The following is a 23,934-nucleotide window of genomic DNA, read 5'->3' as shown; positions in this document are numbered from 1 at the left end:
AGGCAGTGAGAACATTGCCATTGCTGGTCAGGGAAAGAAGGTTTGTCTTCACTGCAAGAATGGACATTCACAAATCAGAACTGCCCCCCTCCTTTCCTTCCCAGCCACTCCAACTGTTTAACTTCCAGAGGCTACCTCCAGAAACAAAAATATGGGCACCAGACCCTCTGATGACATCCAGCATCCCTGGAAGTGTTACTCCATCCCTGAAAGCATCCAAGGTCAGGTTGGCTGGGACCCTGAGCAGCCTGAGTTAGTGGGTGGCCTCCCTGCTGGCAGGGGGCTGGAAGTAAGTGATCTTTTAAGTTCCTTCCAGCCCAAGCATTCTAACATTCTGTAATTCTGTGATCCATTTGGGATGGCCATCAAAGGGGATCCTGTGAGACTCAAAGCCATGAAAAAAAGCCTATCCAGTGACATTTCTCCTCAGTTTTGGCCAGAACAGAGAGGAATTTTGGAAGGAATTTAGTGAGGTTTGAATGTACCAGACGAGGAATGTTAGATTACACTTTGAAGTTTCTGTGGACATTGAATTACTGGAAGAGAAATAGTAATAGTGATTATTTATCATTAAAGGTCAGCATGGACTGCATCTCAGTCCTGAAGTGATTAAAAAGAGAGAGGTCTGGGCAGAGGTAACTCTTCTGTGCTTTCTATGTTACACTTCAGCATTAAGTTATATAAAGTGGCAATACGTTTTTTAGCAGAAAACCTGACCAGTTGTATAATTTATTTGTATAATTTATTCTATCCTTTGTATCACAATGAAAAAGTCTATTTCAACAGTTTATTTGTATTTGAGTTATGAAATGTTACATGTAGAGATGATAGAAACGTATTTGAAACAGAACTGGGGTCATGATTAAATGGTTAACTTATTTCCCAAATGAATGAGAAAGGAAACAGGGTGCTGCAACCTTTTGCTCTCACTTCCTCATGAGAGAAGACATAGAGGCTGTCCCAGAGAGAGCTGGGCTGCTGTGCACACACATCTCAGGCAGCCATGGGGAACTGGGTGGAGAATGAAGGACTGTCCATCTTCGTCGTTGTAAGTACAATTTTTGTTGGCATTTGTGTCCAGTGAAAAGTTCTGCAGAAAGCTGTGCTGAGCAGTTATCACTGTGCCAGTGAAAGATGCACCTAATTATGCTGAAACTGGAGCAGCAAATGCAGGGAAATGCTTCAAGGGAATAATTTTTAAGGAGCTCTCTGGTATTTCAGTTGCTGTAGGCTTCATTGTTAACTGAGAAATGATTGTGTATTAACTTTGCTTTGTTAGAAATATTTTAGTTGAGCAAAACAACTTTAAAACGCACTTAAGTACATGCACTTCAACAGAGAAAGCAATTAAAACAATCGCCCTTTCTTGCACTTTTATGAACTGAAGTGTGTCTAACTGAAAGCACAGTGTCTTGATGGTATAAAATATTTATTAGTGTCAGATTCAAGGGAGAAGAGAGCAGAGATTTAGAGCAGAGATTCATTAATCCTTTATTAAGACAACTACTATTTGAAATGAATTTGTTTACAGTTTGCATAGAGTGGCTGTGAAAGTAGGTCAGATTAGTTCTGAGCAAGATTTAAAAGTATGGAAAATCCCAGTTGCATTTACAGAGCTAAAGAGTAAGCAGGGCAGTCGTCCTTGGAGAAAACTAAGTTTGTATTCTAGTGGGTTTTTTTTACTTCACATTGTGATACAAGGGCTAAAGGTATCCTGTATACATTTATTATGTACATATACATATATGTATTAAAAACATACAAAACCAAAACGTAAGAGCAGTTCAGGTACTGTGGCTACCTTTTGTTAGTAGATGTAAATATTGAGAGGAAGAAAAAGAAGGCATAGAATTTGTTTCTTTTTGGTGACTGACATATGAGAATCTTTATTCCAAGACGTATTTCTGCTGCTATAAGCAATCAGTACTTGTGTATGCCCTTATAATTTAGGAACATAATTCCATAGCTGTGGCACTTCAGTGTTTTGAAAGGGAGTGACTGCATGTGCTGTCACCTTCAGTGACTTGAGGAAGTTGAAACTGCCAAGAGGTGAATTCTGGCTTTCTTTTTGCCTTTTTTTTTGACCTCACCAGAACTGAAATATTAAAAGAATTAAGTAAGAGGCCTTTATTTTGCTCAAATAAGGACTTCGGATTCTGGACCTCAAAGCTATAGCAAGGTCAGGGTAATAGGAAAGGAAACTAAGAGACATGAAGAAACCAGCCAAAAGGACAGACCACTGGAAACCCTACCCAAGTGTTCTGCTTTAGCCTCTCCATCTTTACTGCACACTGAGCAGGCACAGGGCTGTCTAGTGCTTGACAGAAACAGGATGGACACAATTCCTGCTGATGTACCTCAACAAAACAGAAACACACTGCCGAGTGTGGCACTGTCACTTTTAATAAGTGTCCTAAGCACTTAATCCTGAGATGAGCTTGGTGTTTTAATGAGGACTTGGGGATTTCCTATATACTACCTTATCCTGATGGAAATCCCTTCATTTCCCAGTATTTATTTACATTTTCATGATCTGAAATAAACCCAGTTTTTTTTTACAGTGTTATTTGAGCCAAAGAACTAGCAAAATGTATGGGTTAGAAGGGGTGAGGAGCTGTAATATCACCTCTTCTGGGCTTTCTCCCAGTTCTCAGACTTTTTCTCTGTTTTCCTGCACCACTTAGTAAAACTACTTAGACTGAGTGCAGTGTTACAGATATGTTTCAATATGGGATGTGAAATCAGCCAACCAGCTCTAGGAGGGCAAATATCCAGATTCATTATGATCTTTTTTGCCAGATGGACTTGTAGCTGCCTGAGCTAATAACATGCTCCTCAGGATGTGTAAGTGTGAGAAAATTCTGCAGTACAGCTACAAAGCCTGGTTTGGGGTAGACTACATGCTACCAAAGGACCTGTTTTGCATATTCCCTGCTGGCTGATTTCAAACCCTCTTCTTAAATTCAGCCCTATGTGTAATTTAGCCCATCTAAATTTAGATCTCAAGCTTCTTTGTCACAGCTACCAAGTCTTCCTCTCACATAGGTTAATGTGCCTGTGGAACTGACATTTGGAAGAGTCCCTAACCTTTAATGGTAGAGATTTGAACTGGACTCAGAATTAAACAACTGTAATATGACAGTCCTGATACAACCAGCCCTCAACTCCTTGACCTGCGAAAACATTTCAGCTGCACATTGCTGTGTTTTGGTCTATTGCCACTCCTGTACCCTGTGTTCACAAATCAGAGCCTGTTTACACCAGAAAGATTTCTATCACCCTTGCTGAAAACTTTATACCCTGCAGTACATCTCTCTGTGCAAACAGGTGCACAGGGAAGTGACTGTTATCTGAACTGTGTAAATGCAGATGGATTATTTCTAACAACAAACTGTAAGCTTCCTGTTTAATTCTCTTTCAGCTTGTGTGGCTGGGCTTAAATGTCTTCCTCTTTTGGTGGTACTATCTTGTGTATGATGTCCCACCAAAATTCTTCTACACCAGAGTGCTCCTTGGCGTAAGTACAAGACATTATTATTTTGGCACAGACAGAGCACAGAGCAGTTTTGAATAGTTTTAGCTGATCCAGACTGGATCTAGTGGCTGGAGCAGCAGAATCATGTAGAAGTCACATGCAAGCAGATAACTGAATGCAGGCAGATGTTCAGTGCTTCTTAACAGAAGGCTGGTGCACAAAATAGAGAGATCCCATTCTAAAGATGTTTTCAGTTAACTATTATGCTCCTGGTAATTAAATTAAGCATTAATTTTGGCTACTTTATTAAGTAAGAGATGAATAAAATATTGCCGTTGAACTGTTGTGCAGTTATTTCTCCTTGCAATTATTTTTCAGAGCATGAATAGTTTATAAAGATATTGGCTCTGAAAAGCAGTCACCATTCATATATTCATCAAGAATGTGAGTGGTAGCCAGGTAGTGAAGTGATCCTGGATCCTGGGCTGTTCTATGTAATCCAACTGGTTAATGCAGCATTGAGTGTCCTACAAACTTGCTTCCAAAGCTATCACAGGTCATGACCAATTGACAGGGAAAATTAATTTGTTCACATATTTTAAAACCCTGATCACAGGCATAAAGATCAGCCTAAGCTTCAGATTACAGAGTACAGCACTTTGCTGAAGGTTTGCAAAGCCATGGTTTAATTCTACAAAGCCTGAAATCCCATTCTGCATATGGCTTCTGGTCTGTGGATCAAATCCTGCCCTTTGCAATCAGGATGCAGTTGCCTTTGAAGTCACAGAGACTCATGCTTGGATAAGTAGAGTTCAGTGTGAACCCAAAGAGCTGTGCTCTAAAACCTGAAAGGGTCTCCATGCAAGGAGAGCAAACATTATTTTTCTTCCCTTCATTGCATTTTGATTAATATGGTCATTTTTCCTTCATTTCAAACAGTTCAAAAATATTAAATAATTAAGGGTGCAAAGACCAACGTTAAGGAAACAGATTCCTAAAAGCTGAGGCAATGAACTTCCCTAGACTCTTTTACTGACAGAGAATTTAAGCCACTTCTCTTGTAAGCTCCATAACCCCCACCAACTGAAACCACAGACTCTTTGCAGCCTTGGGACAGAAAACTCTACTCATGGCTTAGATTTGCACCCGTGTTTGCCTGTTGAATGCCAGGCATGATAAAGAGCTTTTTGTACAACCATGTAAATTCAAAAATGAAAACAGAAGGTGTCTGTTTGTCTGCAGGAGCATGTGTTCTGCCTGCACATGTGTTTCTGACTTGACCAGAGCATGATTCCATTGAATATTCATGGTGTAAATGTGAACTCTAGATCTCACACTCTCTACCAGTTATGATATAATACATAAATGAAATCTGTGCCTGTCCATGCCCTGGATAATGTCTTAGGTAATGCAATTAATAACAGCATCCCTCTAATTACAGCGTGCTCTGGCTCTTGCAAGGGCCCCTGCAGCCTGCCTGAATTTCAATTGCATGCTGATTCTGCTGCCAGTATGTCGAAACCTGCTCTCCTTCCTCAGAGGATCAAGTGCGGTAAGATGAAGAAAGAATTTCAAAATTTATGAAAGATAGTATCTTTCATACCTAAACAGACTTGCAAGTATACCAAGAAACTGTGTCCAAGTTCCCCAAATCTACATATTTTGAGGATGTCCTTTTATGAGAAGCAGATAAGCCTGGAGCAGGCTATGAGCAAGACTGAGGTGTAATGCCCATGGGGTATCTAGAGCTCTGTTGAGAGTTTAGCTTTGAATTAGTCTCCTTTGAGTCCTCCCTTTTCAGCTGCCTCCTGGGCATGGTCCTGCCCTGGATGCAAAGTCCCTCTTTTGGCTGGCAGAAGCTGTTGATGTTCACATACATCCACTGTTTGTCACTGATGCTACACCCACTCAGAGAGAGAAATATTAGCCCCTGTCTGTCTTTGCATGCTCAGTTCTTAAGATAAATGTAGTCTTTTACAGACTTTCAGTATGGGACTTTCTTTCAGCTGGCTCATAAATTACATTCTATCTTGTCTGAAGTGCATTTTCATCTCAGATGAAATAGTTCACATGCCTTTTGACTTTTTTGAGCTCCCAAATACAAATGTTATACACAAAACTGAGGAGCTGACACTAAGGAAAGGACAACTTATCCTAAGTGGCAGCTGGAGAGGCTTCCTATGATAGTACTGACTCTATCCCACTGCCAAAATCTTGATTTCTGGCTATTACAGCAGAAATAATGCAGACAATGCAGGCCGTGGTCCAGTGAAAAAGCAATATGCTCCTCAAGTTCATGAATTGTCCTTCCAAATGTATAATGATTCTTCCTTTCAATATGCTCCTCAAGTTCATGAATTGTCCTTCCAAATGTAAAATGATTCTTCCTTTCTTTCTGGACACTTTTAACATAAACAGGATGAACAAAACCAGTTCCCAGAAGTTGTTTTTCGTCTCTAAACTCAGTCTAAATTTCCTTATGCAAATGATACAGCCTGCAGGGGCTGGAAAGGCAGAGCAGAAGAGGAAGTGATAAAATAGATGCAGTGTTTCAACAGTCCTTCATAAAGGAAGAAAGTGGGATATGAAGCAATAAGAAAATAACCAGAGACAAAATAGGCTGTACTTCCATCTAGTACATAGAAGTACATCATGCATCCTCACAATAAGTGTGGCTGAATAAATGAGATGTGCCTGCCACATTAAACTCTTTAATTACATTTATGAGCAAGGCCAGTGCTCTAGCCTTTCTAAGGAATAACACTTAGGAATATAAAATTGGAAATACATGTCAGGTTTTCAGTCTTTTCTTAAACTCCTTCAGATCCTGAGATGCTACAAAACAGCCAGCCATACCCTCCATTCATGTAAAAGGTGAAAGGATATTAAAAAAAACTGTAGGGTTAAAGTTGTTACTCCCCATGCAGATCAGCAAGTATCAGCCAAAATCCAGAGCTGACTCCTCTGGCTGCAGAAGTCAATAATGAACATAAATTTAGAAAGAATTAACGTTGCTATGGATGAATGACACTGGAAAATAATGATGAGCCCATGATCGTATAAGGCATTTTTGAGATTGCACAGGTGAAAGCAGGCTGAGCAGAGGTCTTTTGAGCTCAAAGCAGTGAAAGAGCTGGGTGTACACATGCAGACTGCTGGAAGGCCAAAACCTGATTCTGGGTGTTGAGAATTGTTTTCCAGCTGGGACTTTGTGCTCCTCTCCTAGCATGCATAACCTAACTTTTCTAACCAAGTTCTTGGGAAATGTCCCTCTATGTACTCAAACTACAGAGTCAGTCCTTGTGCCTTGGGCACTGTGGCAGAGTCACTCAGGCTACACCCAGATAAAAGTGAGTCCCAGGCAGGGAGACACCGTTCCATTCCTGCTGGCAGCACGCTCTCTGGCTGTTGGCTGGGAATGAGGAAGCAAAGGGCTCTGAGGGTGAGCAAGGAGGGCAGGGAGGGGCATAGAATAGAACTCTTAGACAGCTGGTGTTTGTTTGGCTCCAGCTGGTTTTTTGCAGTAAAGCTACACCTCAGGAAAGATGTAATTTTAGATCTTAAGCAAAAACACACACGGCCCAGTGAGCCCCTGGCAGTGGCAGTGCTGTGGTGGCCTTAGCACAGGGGGACAGGGGCTTATGCTTGTTGTGCTGTTGCCTCTATGTTACCTGCCTCTATGTGTTACCTGCCTCTATGCTCTGCAGGTAAAACTGTGAGGGTCTATAAGAAAAATCATTTAAATGTCAAATAACTTATTGGAAGAGAAGTGACCTTCCCAACAGCAATGTCATTGGGGTCAAGAAGAGGAGAGAATTGTTCAAAAACAGAGTTCAAAGGGACAGTACTGAAAAGTCTTGCCCTCTCCATCCTGCCACCCAGAAATCACAAAGTTATTTGGTTTTAATTGAAAAGATAGCTGTATTGTTTTTTGCATGTCCATCATTGCTACATTCACTGTTTTTAATGACCCACATGACTGAAAGCAGCTGGAGCCCTCTGCCATTGCTTCACTTCTTGGTTCAAGTGGTGTTTGCAAGGGAGTCAAGCACTGCCTCACTATGCTGCATTTTATTCTATGGTATTTTTTATTGTTTCTCATTATAGGTGATACAAAAAGGCCAAATTTCTCCTGGTTGTTATTATAGTCTGAAGTGATTTTGGCAGCCCCAGAGTGTTTGCCTCTTGTGAGGAAATACTTGTGGTAGTTTGCACAGTGTTTTGTTCCTTTATCTGGTCAGCAAACACAATGCAAACATACAGCACATGACAGTCATGCCTTCTACTGTGTGGAGACAGCAAATGTCAGCTTTACAGGCACTTAAGGTTTTAGGGAAACTCCCAGGGACTGCATTAGAGTTCATATGGGGTCTGTTATGAACCCATCATCATTAGTAATGAAAATATCATTCTGTGTTTCTTGAGAATTAATTTCTTTGGTTTGTATCTGCAGAGATTTTTTCTGGTTTTTTGGTTTTTTTTTGGGGGGGGGGGTAACTCCAAAATCAAGTTGTAAGTGAATGCCTGGGAAGTAAATCCAGTATTCTGGAGAAGGAATGTCTTCATATCACTGCCATAGGTGATATGATTTTGGGTGGGAGCTCCCTGAGACAGTTGCACCCAAAGTTTCTATCTTGTTTCTAGATTGCGAACCACAATAGGATCCTGGTGCTACCAAAGCAGCCACTCTGCCATGGCAGACTGTGATCCCTCATTTTGTTTATAATGTACAATTTAAAACAGATAAGATGTATTCCATTTTCACACTTGATGTTAAATTTTTTCTCCTTATCAAATACTTGGTTTCAGGGGGGTGTGTTAAAATATAATCTGGAATTCCTGTTTTCTGAAAGACAGGGGGAAATATTTTTGTCCATATTCTGGAATTCTAAATTTTTCATAGCAATGCCACTGATGTGCTCAGGTTTTCTGGTTTTATCCTTGCCTTTAAAAAGTGTGCACAGACAACACAAATAATCTTCAAATATCTTCTTCTTTCTACCCAAAGTGCTGCTCTACCCGTATCAGGCGACAGCTGGACAGAAACCTCACCTTTCACAAAATGGTGGCCTGGATGATTGCCCTTCACACTGGTTGGTACTCTAATGTTTCTTTGTTTATTGCTTTCCTGTGTATTTTATGTGGAATCCAGGTGGTATCAAAGTTCTTAAGGATATGGGCAGAGACGTGATTTCATTAAAGGAGTCAGTGTGTGCCAAGGCTTAAATCAGTTTCCAGATATGTGCCAACTGTCAGAGAGCAAAAGATAAGAAAGATACCTTTATTTTGAACTGTCAGTACTGTTTATGATAGTTTAATAAAGGGAGTTTAGCAATGTCCTGAGAACCAGATATGCTGGCTTTAATTCTTGTTTGGATTTACTTCTTATCTACCATCTAAAATAAATAATAGAAATTCTTTTTAAAAAAGGATGTAAAAAGCTTGGACCTGTTTTGAAGATAAATAAGTATCTATTTATAGGAGGTGGTTCAAATTTTGAAAAGCATTGTGCAATTTTACCCTACAAAAACCTGTAGTGGAATTCATGTGAACACCTCAGCTGGTTTAGGTTTTTGGATTCATTCAGCTCAGTGAGACTATTACTAACGATTATTAGCAAAACTGCAGAACAAAGCAGCACTAACAAATGTGACCCCAAATAAATCCAAATTCAGTTATTGGCTCTTTTACAGAAGTCCTGGATGAGGATGATCCTAAAAAATAATTTAAGCCATTCCATGTTTCAGTACCCCATTTGTTAGGGTACTTGTATTATTGAAAGCCTTTGTTGAACAAAAATATACTGAAAATTTCCCATTACTTCTTTCCCTCCCTCACCCAAAACCTGCAAAATTCAGGTGATAAAATTTTAACAGTAAAACACATCACTGATCTGCAATTGTGATGAAGATGGCAAGAGCAGCAGAGCTCCTAAGCAGCAGTTGACAAATGTGACAAAGTTTCAGATGTTACCCCAAACTGCCGAGTACTTGTGGTCAATGCTGATTATTCCTCTCCTGTCCCTCCTAGCAATTCACACCATTGCACACTTATTCAATGTGGAGTGGAGTGTGCAAGCCCGTGTTGAAGAGAAAGGCACCCTGGCAGCTGTGCTTTCTGGCCTTGGAGACAAACCAAAGGAAAGCTATGTCAACTTCTTCAGGCAAACCATTGCTGTAAGTGACACCAGACTCCAAAGGGTCATCATTACATTTGTGAAGGGGATCATATAAAAGCATTTGAGCAGAGTGCCTACCTGTTTCTGGTGTCCACAGTCTGGGTTTGGGCCATCTTGCAGAAAAACCTTGTAGAATTCATTTTTCTATATTTGCCAGTAATATCATTGCTGAGCTCGGATAGTACTTTAAACTTTTTCACCTGAGGATTTCAAAGTAGTTTTAAAGCATTATGTAAAAACATACCCTGTAAAGCAGTGTTCTGACTTAAACATGGCTCTCAGAAAGGTACACAGAAGTAAAGGCAAGAGTTTTGAAGTTGGGTGGTTTAAGCTCTGTTCAGTGGGGAAAAAGAAAAGAGTGTACTCCCCTACTTCTCAGAAGAGCACTGAGCATCCAAACTCTGCATGAGTTATGAGTCTCATAGCTGTGCAACACCAGAGGAAAGGAGAGTTTTCATTTAGCTCCCGAAATATGGATGTAGGACTCCAGCTCTGAACACCAGAGCTGTGCAAATGTATTCACCTTCCCCAAAGCAGTCCTGCTGAGCCAGGGCAGAGTAAGAAACCATGTTTGGTATGTTGATTCTTGGAAAAAGCATTCTGTCTACTTCCAATTACCTTAATAAAGGTAAACGTGCAGTGCAACAAAAATGAACTGGGATTTTGGCATTAGATGGCTTAAGGACAAAGTAAAGGCTTTGGTGAGGGATGGTTCAACTGGCTCTGCTTTGGTGCAGCCCCTTCCTTAGACCAAGGTGTGCAATTGTTTCACAGAATCCCATTGGGGGTCTCTATGTGGCTTTCACATACTTGGCTGGCATCACTGGGGTTGTCATCACACTGGCCCTCATCCTCATCATCACCTCATCCACCAAAACCATCCGGAGGTCATATTTTGAAGTATTTTGGTACACCCACCATCTCTTTGTCATCTTCTTTATTGGCCTTGTCATCCATGGTGCTGGGTGAGTATTTGCACTTATCACAAAATATCTGATAATCACTGAATCTTTATTTAAAGCCCCCTTCACACTTGAGTACAGAGATTTCTGTCACTGAGCATCAGCTGTTTTTGATGGCAGTGATGGGACAGTAGAGGCTCTGAGAGTCAAGAAGCTCTCACTGATACTTGCAACAAGCTGTCCTCACACAGGAGGTTTCATGTGACTTTGGCATACTTAAGCTCGCTATCACTCGTCTTCTGATATCTTAATTGCAAAACTCTTTTCCAAGGTTTCTGGTTTTAACTGTTAATTTTCCTTCCTCTCCTAAAAGGAATTGCATCACACACATTCATGTAAGGAGATCTCAGTATAAAAATTACATTGAGTCTACAATTTTATTGAGTAATGAAGACTATAGTAATATAGTTTTATTTTTCAGGCTTGGATGAACTTGTAATATCAGCAGCATTTAAGAATAGATTTTTAGCTGTATCAACTTAGAAATAGGTATTTGTAAAGTTTTCTACCTTTCAAATGCCAAAAATCCTTTTCTGCTGTTGCTTCATTTCATATCTTCTTCTGAAAGAGCTGAAAAGCCTAATGAAGCAGTTTTAGCACTGCACAAACACAATTTTAGCACTTAGAAAAATGAACTTTAGATCCGTTTTGTAAAACCAAAGAACAGGTGAATAAAGAAAAAAGACTCAAGTATCCAAACTACATATAAATGGTTCATAATTACACTATATTGCCCATTTTAAAGGAAGTCCTACATGAAATAGAAAGTGTGCTTTAAAAATGCCCAGCAAAAAATGCCTATTCAAAACCACTTCCTTACAGTCCATTAGTGCCATTAAAAAGACAGAAATCAAAGTAAAACAGGAAGAACAAAAATAGAAGGCAGATGGGAATCACCCCCAGCATATTTGTTCATTCCAACTTTCATAACAAGGAAACAGTTTGAGCAAAACTTGTGGAAGGAAAAAAAACAAGTGGTTCTTGTTTTCTGCAGCAAACATTGTATAGTTACTGACACAATGTCCAAACTTGCCAGTAATTACTACACAATGCTATCAGAAAGCAAGCATTGCCCTTTCCAGAGGTCAGTGGAGAGCATATATTTTATAAAAGCTGAATTTTTATTTACTTCAGTGTTCACTGTACTCCCACCATCTTAATTGTACTGGAATGAAAAGGCAAGAGTTTGGGCAGCTGTGGTTGTCAGTGAAGTTCAGCTATCCTTTGGAAGCAGACATAAATAGGAATATTCTCATCTGAAGAGAGAAGGATGCTTTCCAGCTGTGAACTCAGGCACCTCACTTATTTGGCCTTCAAGATAATAATGACATTTTGAGTTCAGAGAAAATACACTGAGAAATATGAGATGGGCTTGTTACACTCATGGGAGGCATCTCAAATGTGCACAGATGGATGTCATGGAATGAGTATGAACTGACAGTCTCAAAGCAACATGCTAGGAAGAGACATAAATGCCAGTTTATCTCAGGGGACAGAAGGCTGTCACACATATTCTCATTAATGTCTACAAACACACATCTTTGTATATACAGAAAGCTGAGTCAAAGGTTATTGATAGCATCAAAGGGCAGGGTCAAGAAAGATGGAGAGACACTATTTACAGGAGCACAGAGTGACAGACAGGGGGGAATGCTTCAAACTGAGAGGAGGTTTAGATCAGATATTAGGGAGAAATTCTTTACTGTGAGGGTGTTGAGGCACTGGCACAGGTTGCCCAGAGAAGCTGTGGCTGCCCCGTCCCTGCCATTGTTCAAGGCCAGGCTGGACTGGACTCTGAGGTCCAGTGAAAGTTGTCCCTGCCTACAGCAGGGGGGTTGGGACTGGATGATCCTTAAGGTCCCTTCCAACCCAAGCCATTGTATGATTTCATTCTCTGACTCTACAATAATTCTTGTCTGTTACAAGCTGTTAACAGCACTTTTAAAACCCTGATGTTTTTTGAGCTCTGTGTCACAGACAAATGTCCCAAACTTCCCAACACAGTAAATGTAAAGAGGAGTGGGTATAGAGGTGCAGTTCACTCTTTTGGAGTTAAAGAAAAACCTTCAGCCAAAAAAGAAGTCGCTATAAGTCTGTGGATTAATTACAGTACTAGAAAGAGCATTTACACTGACTGATAAGGGGAAATAAACTTTTTTTTTGCTCTTGTACAGGGTACTGACATTGTCAAACCTTGAACAAAGCATAGGGCAAGGCAAAAATCCCCAGGAACCCTTTCCCTTAAGCAATGGGGTGGGCAGTGGAGGAAATGGGCTCCTCCTGTTCCCGTAACTGATCCCAGAGGTGGCTCAGCTGAAGCCCTTGTCATTAGTGGGGAAGTGAAGTGTAACTTCTGATGTTCCTGCAAATTGCAACTCATGATGCTGTTGGGACACTGACACTGCTTCCCTTTATTTTTCAGACAGGATATTAATCAAACATTTAATGAAGAAGAGGTTCATTAGTAATATTTATGAGCAATATCTTATCCCTCAACCCTGTGCAGAGGTTTTGTAATAATCCTCTGAAAAATCTGTCTCACAAAGCTAGGTATGCGTATGGCTTTGATACCATGGGGATTTTTGAAATATCAGAAATGTTGTCTAGTTCACAGACACTGAGCTAGAAAAGCAGAAAGAGAAGTCATGGGGAGATGATATCAAAGAATCACATTGGCATAAAACTGACCAGCCTGATCAGAAGCAGACTGTTTCTAGGGAAAATTCAACAGATCTTAATCTGAATTTTTCTACTAGGATCCTGAGGTCGGCAGAACTCCAGACAGAGACAGGAAATAGTGAAAAAGAATAGGCTTTTGCCCCTTGAAACTGAAATTAACCTCTCTGCACCAGTTCTGCTACTAGAAATACAGCTGTACTGGATCATTCAGGATTCTTCATTTGTTACTAAAACAAACAACAACAAATAAATAAACAAATAACCAAGCAAGCAAGAGAGTTGAGGCCAGATAATCAGCTGACACAAGGTGCTATAGCTGCAATAGCTGCTTGTGCCATAGCACCTGAACAGCTGCTCCACAGCATTAGAGGAAGGGCCAAAGGTAGAAAATGTATTGGAAAGGGATCTCCAAATTTCTAAAATAAACACCAGAAATAATCTCTGTAGTGATCAGTAGCAAATTGATTGCTTGTCCATTCCAGGTTTTGGGTTTTGGTTTTTTTGTTTCTTATTTTTTCTTTTGGTCAGGTTGTTTTTTTTTTTTTTTTTTTTTAATTGAAGAAAAAAGTAGGATAACTCAGAAAAGAATTAAGCTTTCTAATTGTGACCACATCCTGGAAGTGGTAATGGGCATAACTCTCAGTTCCTCACCTAACCTTGAAATCAGGATTTTATCCCACAAACTTCCCTCCCTTTTTTTATTTCTTTATTGGTAACTTTGTGGGGAGATTAGAGCAGTAAATCTGTTCCAAAGTAGCAGTGCAGAAATCAACAACTCCTTATAAACAGGGTAGTACATAAATAGAATAACAATAATGAACAGATTCATTTTCATTTCATTGCTTTACTTTTTTCCCAGTCGTATTGTACGGGGACAGACAGCTGAAAGCCTGGCTGAACACAACCCAGAGATTTGCTACAAGAACTTCACTCTCTGGGGCAAGACTGAGGCTTGTCCGATCCCCCAGTTTGCAGGGAATCCTCCTATGGTAAGAACAGCTGGTTTGTGTGTAAATGCAATTGGAAATGTTTACAGTTTTCTATTTTTTCTTAAATTACATAGAGAACCAGCCATATAACCCTCAGCACTCTTCAGTGGCAGCTTTCTTTGCATGAAGCAAGAGATTTGGGCACTGTGGGTTGTAAGCAGAAATGGACTCTAGACAGACTACACACTTCCAGCGTGCTGTCAAATAAGCACAGCTGGCAGACAAAGCAAAAGAGCGATTGGTATCCAAGAACTTATTAACCAAAAAGTAAACTGCAAAGTGATGTCCCCTGGGGATATCTAGAAAGTGCTGTAATTCTCATAATAAATAGTTTAACATTATTAATGGACTAATGATCATTAGTAAGAAAATAACACCCCTGGAAATGTGAATTTGAAACTTCAGCTTTTATTGACTAACCAGGCTGTTTTTTCGTTCACATTTCAGACTGATCTGTTAACAGAAACCACATCTTTTCCTGTAGTAATACAGACCTGAGTCAATAATATCTTAATACCACATTTCACTTTGTTACATTCTCTTTTTAGACAGAGACAAAATTACTTGCAGGAAAACACCTTGCTGTAACTCGTAGAAACTAAAAAGCCAGCTGCAACACTCAACAGAGAAAGAAATTCCCCTTCTGACCAGAATTTTGAAGCTGTCATATATCAAGGATTCCCTAATCTGGTTAATAAAGAACACAGATTACTTGAACTTCATGTCTGCTTATAGAATTTCCTGAATTTGCTTTGATCTAAGTTGCCGTCTCATCTAGTGGAAGGTGTCCCTGTCCACAGCAGGGGGGTTGGAACTAGATTATGTCTAAGATCTCTCCCAACCCAAACCTTTCTATGATTCTGTGATCTTCATCATCTGACTTGTTTTCTTCTGCCTACAGACATGGAAGTGGGTGGTAGGTCCCATGTTCCTGTACCTGTGTGAGCGGCTGGTGCGGTTTTGGAGGTCACAGCAGAAGGTTGTTATCACAAAGGTAAGTGCTGATGCTGCACTTAACACCAGGCAGAGCATCACCTTCTTCTCCAAATGGTGCAGCAAAGGCAGAGGCTCCTACATACCCAAGTTATCAGTGGAAGAATTGTTCTGGCTGTGCCATGATGCCAACATCTAACATCCAAAGGAAGCCCCTAAAAATGAGCAAGAGGAGGAAGTTAGCTAAGGCACAGGACTGAATCTTAGGAAAGAAATTAATTTTCTTTGTATTAGGTGAAAAATTCCACAGTACAGAAATTCCATAGACTTGAGACTAATTTAAGACACAGAACAAATGACCCCTGAACACAAGTTCAGAGCATGTTTATTTTATGTATCCAAATGTAACATTGAGCTTCCATTCCCATGGTGTGTCGCACAGATTTTTAACACTCATCCTGAAATTCTGACAGCTGAATTAGCACAGAACTAAGCTCAAACTTATGAAAACTATCCTGGCCTTTCCCAGCGTAATTTCCTTACATGGCACTGTGCTGCATCCTGAGGACACATCCCATTGAAATCATAGCAGGGCTTGGGGGATGACATTAGGTGTTTCTATTGTGCTCTATAATGATGCTGACACATTGGAAGGCTCCTAAATATTTGTGTGCTTTTGGTAATTTTACCAAAATATCCTGTGAGCCATTTCTCCACTATATTTCTATGGTGTCTGTTTTGTGCCCTGTTGGCAGAAAATTTCCTTCACCATCCTAAACACCACAGTTAATACCTGAATTAACAGACAGAGAGAGACTTGATTCTCCCTCTTGCAAATCTCTTTTGAAAAATGAAAATAATTTTGGCAGACAACTTTGGGATTAAAAATTTGAGTGACAGAATTACTGGTTTTACTTCTAGAATATTGTTTCTAAAGAATAGCCAATGTCCCACCCCACTAAAACCAGAAAACATCCATTTCCATTGATACTACCTATCCAATATCTGCAGGATAGCCCTGTGTTTTTGCCCCTATATTTACAGTCAGGCCCATTAACTCTGTGCTCTGTGCCACTGGGTAAGATTGATCTGAAATTAATAATGTGCTCACACAGATCTGGTGATACATTACAAGTTGTACCAGCCTGGCCTGTCCCCTTTGGAGTGGCTGCAAGTGTGGTGAGAGAAAATACTTCAAGCAAAACATCAGCATCCACTGCAGGCTTTCCTCTGCCTGTCAGGTGCTGTTGCTCACTCTCAGTTCTACTGGGAAGAAAGTTTCACCTGCTTTCCTTGCTCTCATAGCAGAGGATGATGCCAGTGAGGGTGGATGTAAATACATCAGTGAGATACATCAGTGATCAGTGAAGACAGACATTTTCTTATTCTTATTTTTCCCATTGCCCTTCTGTAGGTGGTCATTCATCCCTTCAAGACAATTGAGCTCCAGATGATGAAAAAAGGCTTCAAGATGGAGGTTGGACAGTACATTTTTGTCAAATGTCCAGCAGTGTCTAAACTGGAATGGCATCCATTTACACTGACTTCTGCTCCAGAAGAGGATTACTTCAGCATTCACGTTCGTATCGTAGGAGACTGGACAGAGGGCTTGTTCAACGCCTGTGGCTGTGATAAACAAGAATTCCAGGAGGCATGGAAGTTGCCCAAGTATGTACAAGGAGTCTCCATGGTAAAGTCAAAAAGCACCTCTGGCAGTTTAAATATTGCTCAAGCAATATGATGGCACCAGTGATACAAACATTGAATGGTGACACAGATGTGGGTCCTAGGTGCTTCTTTACAGTTTTTTCTATCAACTCCACCTTTCCTGTTGCTGGCTAGTATTCAGTCCAAATATGCATTCTAGCAGACAAATACCTTTTAACCGTCATTTTAAATGGTGTCAACAAATATTCACTGCTGATTTAATAAGCATACTTTCAATTCCAGGATAGCTGTGGATGGCCCCTTTGGAACAGCAAGTGAGGATGTGTTCAGTTATGAAACTGTGATGCTGGTTGGAGCTGGAATAGGGGTCACCCCCTTTGCATCTGTCCTCAAGTCTGTCTGGTACAAATACTGCCATGATGCCACCAACCTGAAGCTCAAGAAGGTATTGTGTCCTCTTTCCCAGACCCCTGTAACTGTTCAGGGGCCAAGGGCCCAAATCAAAGCAGACACAGCAAATGTGATCTGTCTCCAGGCATGCATGAGTCCTAAAAGAAGGAAGAGTTCAGTTGCCTCCCAAGGTTAGCAGGAGGAAAGCAGGAGGATCTAAAACAAAAATATAATGAAAGGAGAAATAGCCTAAAAGCCAAATCACGCATGCTAATCCTGACTGTGGCCCTGGGGATTTCCAGTTGCAGTGGAAATGGTGTTCATCTGCTTGAGAAACATAAAGTTCAAGGCACTAATACAGCCTGGGCAAATATTGCATTCCTTCCTCCAGCCCAAAAAGAAAGGCTTTACATAAGTAGAAGAGCAATGGAAGCCTCCTCCTGTCCCCTCCAGCCCCTGGAAATTCCCTGTGCAGAGGTGTGAGGTCACACTTTGCAGTTATGGTCATATTCAGAGAACAGAACTGGTTTTCTTACCTATTTGATCTTGCCTGTCAGCAGAGTTCACCTCTAAATCATTTATTTATGTCCTAAGAAACTGTTTTACAAGGAGTTAAGTGGGGAAGCATTGTGAACTAAAAATGTGGAAGAGAAAAAGGAAGATATTTCCTTGTTCTTGCAGTCAGTCATTCAGCTTTATAACCTTCTCAGCATCAAAATTCCTGAATAGCTTCAATACCATCATACCCATCTACTGAAGTGTTCAGGACATTTTTTACCAGAACTCTATAATCCTCTCTCTGTCAGCAGACATAAACCTGGAAAACATAAGGTGCCTGTGTCCCCTGACAGCTCATTCTTGTCTCTTCCAGATTTATTTTTACTGGCTTTGCAGGGACACTCATGCCTTTGAATGGTTTGCTGACCTCTTGCAATCTCTGGAAGCTCAAATGCAGGAGAGGAATAATGCAGAATTTCTGAGCTATAACATCTACCTTACAGGCTGGGATGAAACTCAGGTAACCACACAGTGGGGGGAATATCACTGCCATAAAACTGAGGTTGATCTTAGAAAATTTGTTCTCATAACTATTCAAATGGTCTTTTATCCTGGGCATCCATCTGGCTCCCAGAGGTTTGGAGTGCAGACAGGTGTTATCCATCAGAAGTTACATGGGATCAGCTGTTCATGTATGCTGATTTCCTTTCTGGTTTCCTCTGGCTGTGCTCTGTGGGAAGCAGGCTTTGTTCACAGGAGCAACCTCAGCTGACCATGTACGAGTCTCTAAAACAGCTGGTGCTGCCTCAAGCATGCAGTTAAGAGCTTTAGGAACCAGGGAAGCCAATGCACAAAGCTTGATCCATAGCAGCATTTTTGTTTCAGTACTCATCAGATCTCTGGTCCTGTGCTGGTAGGTTGTTGTGGGGATGCAGAGGAGCAGACACTTGAGAATGTGGGATTGAGTCAGGAAGGGCTCTCACTGTTACTTTCAGTGATGCTTTATATTACATTTATCCCACCATTGCAAAATTCACCACGTGCCCAAAGTGCTGTAGCTCAGCTAGATAAACAGGCAGGGGGAGCAGCAAGGAAGTTATCACATATGCAGCATCAAAAAAAAAGAGAGAAAGGAAATAAGAAAAGTTCCACATTTTTTTCCCTGGGGATAAAGTTACCTGGAACTTTTTTGTCTCATATGAAAGGGCTACAGAACTCTGTAAGGCCTGAGCTTATGCCTTTTACCACATCTTCTCTTCCTTGCTTTTCTTGACTTAGCTGGTCTGCCTGGAAGTTATACAGGCAAGACTTCCTCATATGGATCAAACCTTCCAGGAACAAACTGGCAGGATTCATTATGGTCAAGGGAGTCATGCTATTGTATTTGAAGGGAAAGGAGTTTTTAAATTTGCAGTCCTATGTTAGAGTTTTTAGACTAAACCTGTTCATTGAAAAAAACTCTACAATTAATTGCTGTGTTCAGTGTTTCACAGCTTTAACTCTTGAGATCACCCAGTCTGGGGAGAAGGAAGGGGTAGACACTGAAAGTCAGGATTTTATCAGTCTTAGCTTTCCTTGCAAAACACCATAAATTCCATAATCTCATTAGGGAAATAATTCAGTCAGTATTGACTTTTTTTTTTTTTTTTTTTTAACCAGAACACAATACTGCAGTATTTATCAGTCCCTTGTCTTTCATTTCACACAGGCCACTCACTTTGCAGTGCATCATGAGGAAGAGAAAGATGTGATTACAGGACTGAAACAGAAAACTTTGTATGGAAGACCTAACTGGGAAAATGAGTTCAAAACAATTGCGGGGAAGCATCCTGGGTAAAATTCTGCAAATTTATGGTGTCTGTGGACTTCCTTCTTTTAATGGCCATACACGCCATACAGCACAATCTTGTTCCTTTGGCTGATAAAGTTTCAGGGGCATTTTTTACCCTGCCTATCTCCAGATATTTTCTATTCTTTTTTCAGCCATTGACATGATCTATGATCTTGAACAAATTATTTTGGCCTACAATTTTTTATAAGTAATTCCTTTTCCACAAGATACTTCTTGGATTGTCTAATTACTAGCAGAAGATTTAGGAAAAAACTAACCCTATCCTTCCAGCTGAAGTAAGTAGGAGTATCAGATGGTGTCTAAAGACCTCAAAAACCACTTTCTACCTCTAGAAACCAAACCTGAATATGGATGACCTTTAGCTAACCACCCAAAATTTGCAGGAAGAAAACAGAATAGCTCCTCTCAAGAATTTGTGCCATAAGCTCTTTGAATCTCCATTTCTTTGATTCAGTGAGGTCAATAGACCTGTCTTCACTAACTAAGGCTGAGCTGAGATTTAGCCCAGCATTTGTTTTAGAAGCAGCAATAAGTTTGAAGGGGTTATCAGGTTTAGGGGATAGATGTCCAGTTCTACTTCAGCTCCTGTAATTGGGAAAAAACCTTGCATCTATAGAACATAAAAATGATTTACATGGAGAATATCCAGCTGCTCCATACCAATTTCTGACCATATTTTCATTTTCTTAACAGCTCCAGAATAGGTGTTTTTCTCTGTGGTCCTGAGGGCCTGGCTGACACACTCAACAAGCAGAGCATCAGCAACTCAGAAGCTGATCCACGAGGAGTACACTTCATTTTTAACAAAGAAAATTTCTAACTCTGAAGCAAGTGGGAGTCATTAAAAGCAAAGTCTAAAGACTGAATCTATTTTTCTGTTTGGAGTCTGGGCAGGATAGCCCAGCTTCTAAATTTCAGCTACACTAACGCAGGTCCCTTTGCATCTTGGGAATGATTTTGGCTCTGTGGTAGAATAAGAGAGTCGAGTTTTACCTTAGGGAAGTTTTAATTGCCCTCTGTGTGCTGGCTATTTAGTATAAATCTGTTCTCTTAGTCTGTGTGAGGGGATTTCCCCTCAATTAACTGCCTTTATCCTCCTATTATTTTCCACTACGGCTGAAGAGTGGAGGCTGTCATTTGCTTTTGGGAGCCAATTCACACCCATAAAGCTCAGTGCTATTAAACAATAAAGCATTCTAGCATAATGCTTGCTATTAGGAGGCAGCTTATCCTGGCTGCAGTCAGTCCCTGGAACAAGGGGAGTTGGAAAAGGGGGGCTGGGAAAGTTAGTTCCTTACAAGAGTAAAACTCCTTTGTACACCAACGCCTTCCAGGCTTCCAACATAAGCCTTAAACATCCTCTCCCAGAGAGAACACATGCAGCTGAAATGAAGCTGCTTCTCCTCAGGAAAGTGAAGAACTGAAAAGGAACCCCCTGGGCTTCTGAGAAGCAGCCCAGCCGCAGAGGGGTGACAAGGACAGATTCAAGTCCCACAGCTGGTGTGTGAGTCACTGCTGCTTTGGACACCCTCACTTTCACATCTTCAGGCTCACGGCGCAGGGAGCCATACAAGAAGAGGTTCTGTGTTTCCAGGACTGCCATTTCTGGTGTCCAAGGCTGAAAAAAGCTGTTGCTGAATGGTTTAATGGGTACTTTCTGAAGCACTCTTAGATGCAAACCGAGCCTTTGGCCCTATTGCTCAGCTGTTGCTCTTTGAGGTGAAACTGGCTTTGAGAAAGCAATGGTGACTTAATTCAGTTATGGAATAGCTGTGGGTAGTTTCTGATGTGCACAAGACTCCCACACACAGCCCAGTGCCTCTGTGTGCACATACAGGTAGCAGGTTCTTAAACAAAAAAAGGGAACCAAAACTTTTAATACTGGCAAGAGAGGAAAAAAAACCAACTATTAAAGCCAGCAGCATAGGAAAAAAAAATAGAAAAAGCAGGCGCAAAAACCCTTGATAAAGCCACAGTTTAGTATACCATGTCTTTCATTCATCCCAGTTGTCTGCTTTGTGACTTTTAAACTCCACAGCCAAGCCCTGCAGTAGCTCCTGCTCAGCACAAGACCTTCCTGGCAGGTTCTTGCAGCCACAGAAGAAAGCTGTGGTCTCCTTCTGCAATTTCAGACAGCTTTGTGCAGCCATCTGGTTGCATGTAGCATATTTTACACCTCAGCTTGCCAGACAGGATATGTGTTCTCCCTTTACAGCATTTTAAAATGTTATTCAGGCTCTGAATGCTACTTCAGAAAGACAGCCTACCAGTTCCTATTTATTATTGTCAGTTAACAACAAATGTTGGCAAAGATCAACTCTTGGTGGGGAATTTTCCAGTTCTTTCCCTCAGAAGAGCCATATTCAAATCCATATAATTCTGTCTGAAACACATCTATTGAATCATAATAGAACATAAGTATAGCCAAAGAAACTTCTTATGTGGAATAAATATTGCTACTAAAATATAATAAGGGTCCCATTCTGAGCAAAGAGCACTGAACTATTTGCCCTTGATTTTACTGGAAATGTGATCAGGCTTTTATAATCTTATAAAGTGAGCAAAGAGGAATTGCAAGGGGTCACATGGAGACAGCATATTTATCATAAGTAGAGTCTTGGATGGGTGTATTTTAATTCACTATTAATTTTCTATACATTGACATATTTGTTCTTAAAACATCAGGGATCTTTCTTTATTCAGTCAGTTGCAGTGACATTTCCTGACCAGCTGCACACTTGTACCAGGGCTTGTCAACTTGAACTCAGAAACAGTAATTCTGTGTTTATTAATAAATCATTGTCTTCCTAAAACATATGAAAGAATAAGTGAGAGTTTCTCAGTTTTTTTCAAAAGTGAGTTATATTGATCCTGCTTAAATAGCAAGCCATGCACAATCAGTCATGGTCTGAATATGAATATTTTCTTAAGCCTAGGACATAAGAGTGAAATAAATAGCAGTGAAATACAAATATAAGAAACAAACTAGTTTGAGTCATGGGCTACAGGTAAGTTTCAAGGACACTCATTTTTTGTGGCCAAATGCCACTGCTTGCAATTTGACCATTGCTACTGACTGGGCCTCTGGCTGAAAAATTCCTCCTTCTGTGTATTATGAAGTGTACTAAAGTTTGATCTCTGCTTCAGTGCCAAAAACTTACCTACTCAAATGACAAGTGTTCTGCTGAGGGCAAGAAAAGCCAGTTGCTGGATTATTAAAATAACTGTTTCAACTAATGGAAGCAATTAGGAGATAAATTCAAAGTTCACTTATGGCCTCAGCCTAGGATGTTTTTCTTCCCTTATATTTTCTCTGCCTTCCCATAGGTAGTCATCTGAAATCAGCACTTAGTTAATTCCTCAATATCCTCACTCTCCAATCCACTGTAGTTGGCCTTACATTAAAGGGCTGTGACCCTCTGGGGCACTGGGCAGCTCTGGCTCCCACTGGCCTCAGCTTTTCTTTGGAAACTGGAAGGAGAGGAGAGGAACTGGGCCATGCTCAGATGATGTATTCAAGCAAGAACTTGATATGAGTGGGTCTCATCTACCCCTACTTTCTTCTCTGCACCCTACTTGCCAAATGTAAATATGGGCAAATGAAATCCAAGTTTTCCTAAGTTTCAGGCTAAAAAAAAAAGTGCTGCTGTGCCTGTTGCTCACCATCGTGGTGGGAAACCAGCCCAGCTGCAAAATAGGTGTTCCTCTTCAAAGTCTTGCAAGACTTTCCTGCTGGGTGGGGATTTTCTGCCTTTCAGTTCTCAGATCATGGGTTAAACAAAATTATAAATGGAAAGAAACAAAAACTAACAAAAAAAAGCTGTGAAATACAAGGTATTTTTGAACAAAAAACCAAAAATGTTCAAGTCTCGTTGTGGCACTTTTTCTGAGGATCCTGCTCTGTTTTGGAATGCTCTTAGCAAGTTAATGTTGACTGTTTATAATTTTTAATGTTTCAATGAGTTCCTTGTAGAATGCAGAGCCAAATGTCTGAACACATAGTTATGTATGCTCAAAGGAATTTAGGAGCATGTATTAAGATGCTACAGTTGTAAACATTGGCAGGATCATGATCCTCATGCCTGACTGTGTAAAACAGCATCAGTTGCACAGGCACAAGCCAGAGCAGTTACTTGTCATGAACCAGACACTCAGTTTTGCATTTGGTACAGACCTTAGCAACTACTGGTCTCATTTATATTCACCACACACAAACCAGCCCAGACTAACAGCAGAACTAATCGCAGTGGAGTGGAAAATTGTTGAAAGATTCAGTGAAAGATTACAAATGCTTTCCAGTCCCACTCTGC

The 23,934-nt window shown here is 40.6% G+C and overlaps 1 protein-coding gene across 1 annotated transcript; it reads left to right on the top strand.

Annotated features, from left to right (window-relative positions):
• Window positions 1–1,003: 1,003 nt before the first annotated feature.
• Window positions 1,004–22,418, top strand: CYBB (cytochrome b-245 beta chain; the record flags this gene model as incomplete). Its single annotated transcript, XM_084224086.1, has 13 exons — window positions 1,004–1,048; window positions 3,422–3,517; window positions 4,917–5,027; window positions 8,484–8,568; window positions 9,506–9,651; window positions 10,428–10,618; window positions 14,154–14,283; window positions 15,185–15,277; window positions 16,631–16,884; window positions 17,167–17,329; window positions 18,146–18,292; window positions 19,481–19,605; window positions 20,318–22,418. 13 exons carry the CDS (start codon window positions 1,004–1,006, stop codon window positions 20,442–20,444), a joined length of 1,713 nt encoding a protein of 570 aa, XP_084080212.1. The 3' UTR covers window positions 20,445–22,418.
• Between the last annotated feature and the right edge of the window lie 1,516 nt (window positions 22,419–23,934).

The sequence above is a fragment of the Fringilla coelebs genome (assembly GCF_963513975.1).
Source record: "Fringilla coelebs genome assembly, chromosome: 2".
In the NCBI taxonomy this organism is placed as follows: Eukaryota; Metazoa; Chordata; class Aves; order Passeriformes; family Fringillidae; genus Fringilla; species Fringilla coelebs.
This window is presented reverse-complemented; position numbering and strand designations above follow the sequence as displayed.